This window comes from Helianthus annuus, chromosome 2 (assembly GCF_002127325.2).
Source record: "Helianthus annuus cultivar XRQ/B chromosome 2, HanXRQr2.0-SUNRISE, whole genome shotgun sequence".
NCBI classification, from domain to species: domain Eukaryota; kingdom Viridiplantae; phylum Streptophyta; class Magnoliopsida; order Asterales; family Asteraceae; genus Helianthus; species Helianthus annuus.
Genome location: NC_035434.2, coordinates 20,005,292 through 20,007,962, shown reverse-complemented (window position 1 = coordinate 20,007,962; position 2,671 = coordinate 20,005,292). Strand labels below are relative to the sequence as shown.

Genomic DNA, 2,671 nt, shown 5'->3' with positions numbered 1-2,671 from the left:
TGTGTTAAGTGCTACATTTGTCGCCACAGAAAACTATAATAAAACTCTTATATAGAAAACTATTATTATAATGTGGTGTCATTATTAATCTTTTTTATACAAAAGTTTATTGTCTGATAGCCGGCCAATGCAGGCCGAACCCATTTTAAATCATTTTCGCACTTCTTTGAATCCCATTTTATTCTCTTAAATCTCCTTCACGAAAGCTTTCTCCTGCAACAATAATGGAACCAATCAGTTTCCTTCTAACCCTACTTCTATTTTCATCCATACAACCCATATTTTCCGTACAACCATACGACCAAACACCATGCAACACAACCACACCACCCCTCCAAGGCTCCACCTACACTTGCAACTCCAACACCAAAACATGCAACACATATGTTGTTTACAGGCCTCAACTCAACCAACAACTTTCCGACATTGCCACCCTTTTTAACGTCAATGAATCCGAACTCCTACCCACAACACATCTCCAAGAGCGTGAAGTTGTCGTCCCGATTCAATGCGATTGCCCTGACAGGTCTTCTAGGGCCGTGGTTGATTATACAAACAAACTCTTGAATTCGTATGTGGATATTGCTTGTCGGGTGTACCAAGGGCTCGTGAAGCCGTTTGTTCTGGAAGAACAGAACGGAAACCTTCACGAGAGTACACTCGTTAAAGTGCCTGTGAAGTGTGCATGTGTGAACACTTCACGGGATACAAATGCTACAATGTATCTTGTGAGTTATCCTGTAATGGAATATGATACGATTGATATAATTGGTTTGAAATTCGGGGTGACACGTCAGTCAATCCAGGATGCAAATGAGTTGAACCCTGGACAAACTATTTTTGGGGGCACAACGTTGTTGGTACCAACAACAGGTGTCCCCGTTTTGAACTTGGACCATGTGGTTAATGGTCCAAGTCCTCACGACACAATTCCAGTTAACAGAATTGTGAATAGTAGCATGGGTAACCATTTTTCGGTTTTTCTTATTGTTTTCGCAACATGTTGTCTTTGTGGTGTAGTTTTTCTTCTTATCTTTTTGAAATGGAAATGTCATCATCGCGTACCGCGAGTCGTGTCGGTAACACGATCGGAGTTTAAACGTTTGTCACCTGATTTTCTCAATGGCATGTCAAAGTTGAAGCAATCTTTAACGACTTTTAGCTTAGACGAGCTTAAACTCGCTACACACGACTTCTCGGAGTCTTTATTAATCGGAAAATCAGTGTATAAAGGTCTAATCACCGCAGATTTTCCTGTTGCGATCGAAGATATGATATCCATGGAGTCCGCAAATCATGTAATCAACATCTTAACGACTATCAACCATTTCAATGTGGTTAGACTTGAAGGGTGTTGCTTCTACATGAACCGGTCTTATCTAGTGTTCGAGTTTGCACAAAATGGTAGCTTAAGAGACTGTTTACACGACTTCAAAACTCGAAAGCAGTTAACATGGGATAAACGAGTGAAGCTCGCATTCGATATCGCCGAAGGGTTGCATTACATACATTATTGCACCAAACCCACATACGCCCATCACAACATATGTAGTGAAAACATCTTGATCAGTGCGGATTGGAGGGCAAAAATCTCCGGGTTTAACCTTGCAAGGCCGATCGTTTACAATGTATTGGTAGAGGGAGACGGTGGAGATAAGGTGGAGAACAAAGGGCATATAGATTGTGGACAGGCTTCAACCAAGGTCGATGTGTATGGTTATGGGGTTGTTTTGATGGAGGTTTTATCGGCAAAGGAGGCCGCAATTAGTCGGAAATGGTTGGACCGTGTTGAGTTTCTGGCAGATGGGGAGGTTGTGGGTGGTTCATCAGAATGTTTGGAGAAATTCAAGATGTTTATGGATGAAGATTTGGATGGGGAGTATGGTTTAGGAGATGCATTGTGTTTAGCACTATTGGCTAAATGTTGCATGCACGATGACCCTGAAGTCAGGCCTAGTATGAATGATGTACTTAAGGCTCTTTCAAGAATTTCATAATAACTTCAAATCTTTACTGGTTTCAATTCTTCATATTACTCATTTTCCTACAAAATGAATTTATGTAACCAAGTATATCATGTAATAAGTTGTCTCATTTTAACATAATCTCAACATCGATGATCATTTGGGGGGGGGGGGGGGGGGGTGCCCCCGAATTTTTCGCCGTTTTCGAATGCAAGCTTAGCCACTGATAGAAAGTGACAGAATCATAATTTTTCAAATATGATTATGAATGCAGAGGACACAACAAATGGAAGGAAGATATTTTTAAGGAAAGTAGATGTAAAACTAAAGAGTTAAATGCCATTTTAGTCCCAGTGGTTTGGGTTATTTTGCCAGTTTAGTTCAAAGGTTTTATTTTTCGCATGTGTGTCCAAAAAGGTTTCAGCATTGCCATTTTGATCCACTGTGTTAATTTCATCCATTATTTTTGTTAACGAGAAAGACAGTTCAGTCATTTTATATGGCCGAATTACCCTTCTATTCATAGAATTACATATAAAATGACCGAATTGTCCTCGTTAACAAAAAAAATGGATGAAGTTAACCCAGTTGACTAAAATGGCAACGGTGAAACCTTTTTGAACCCACATGCGAAAAATAAAACCTTTGGACTAAACTAGCAAATTGGCACAAATCACAGGGACTAAAATGGCATTCAACTCAAAACT

The 2,671-nt window shown here is 39.9% G+C and overlaps 1 protein-coding gene across 1 annotated transcript; it reads left to right on the top strand.

Moving 5' to 3' along the window:
* Nucleotides 1-224: 224 nt before the first annotated feature.
* On the top strand, nucleotides 225-1,997 carry LOC110885453 (protein LYK5). The gene has a single exon (XM_022133146.1). The coding sequence runs from the start codon at nucleotides 225-227 to the stop codon at nucleotides 1,995-1,997; it is 1,773 nt and encodes a 590-aa protein (XP_021988838.1).
* Nucleotides 1,998-2,671: the final 674 nt, after the last annotated feature.

What these genes read in the sequence shown, in the direction of transcription:
- LOC110885453 (XM_022133146.1), top strand. Translation starts at nt 225, where the DNA reads ATGGAACCAATCAGTTTCCTTCTAACCCTACTTCTATTTTCATCCATA.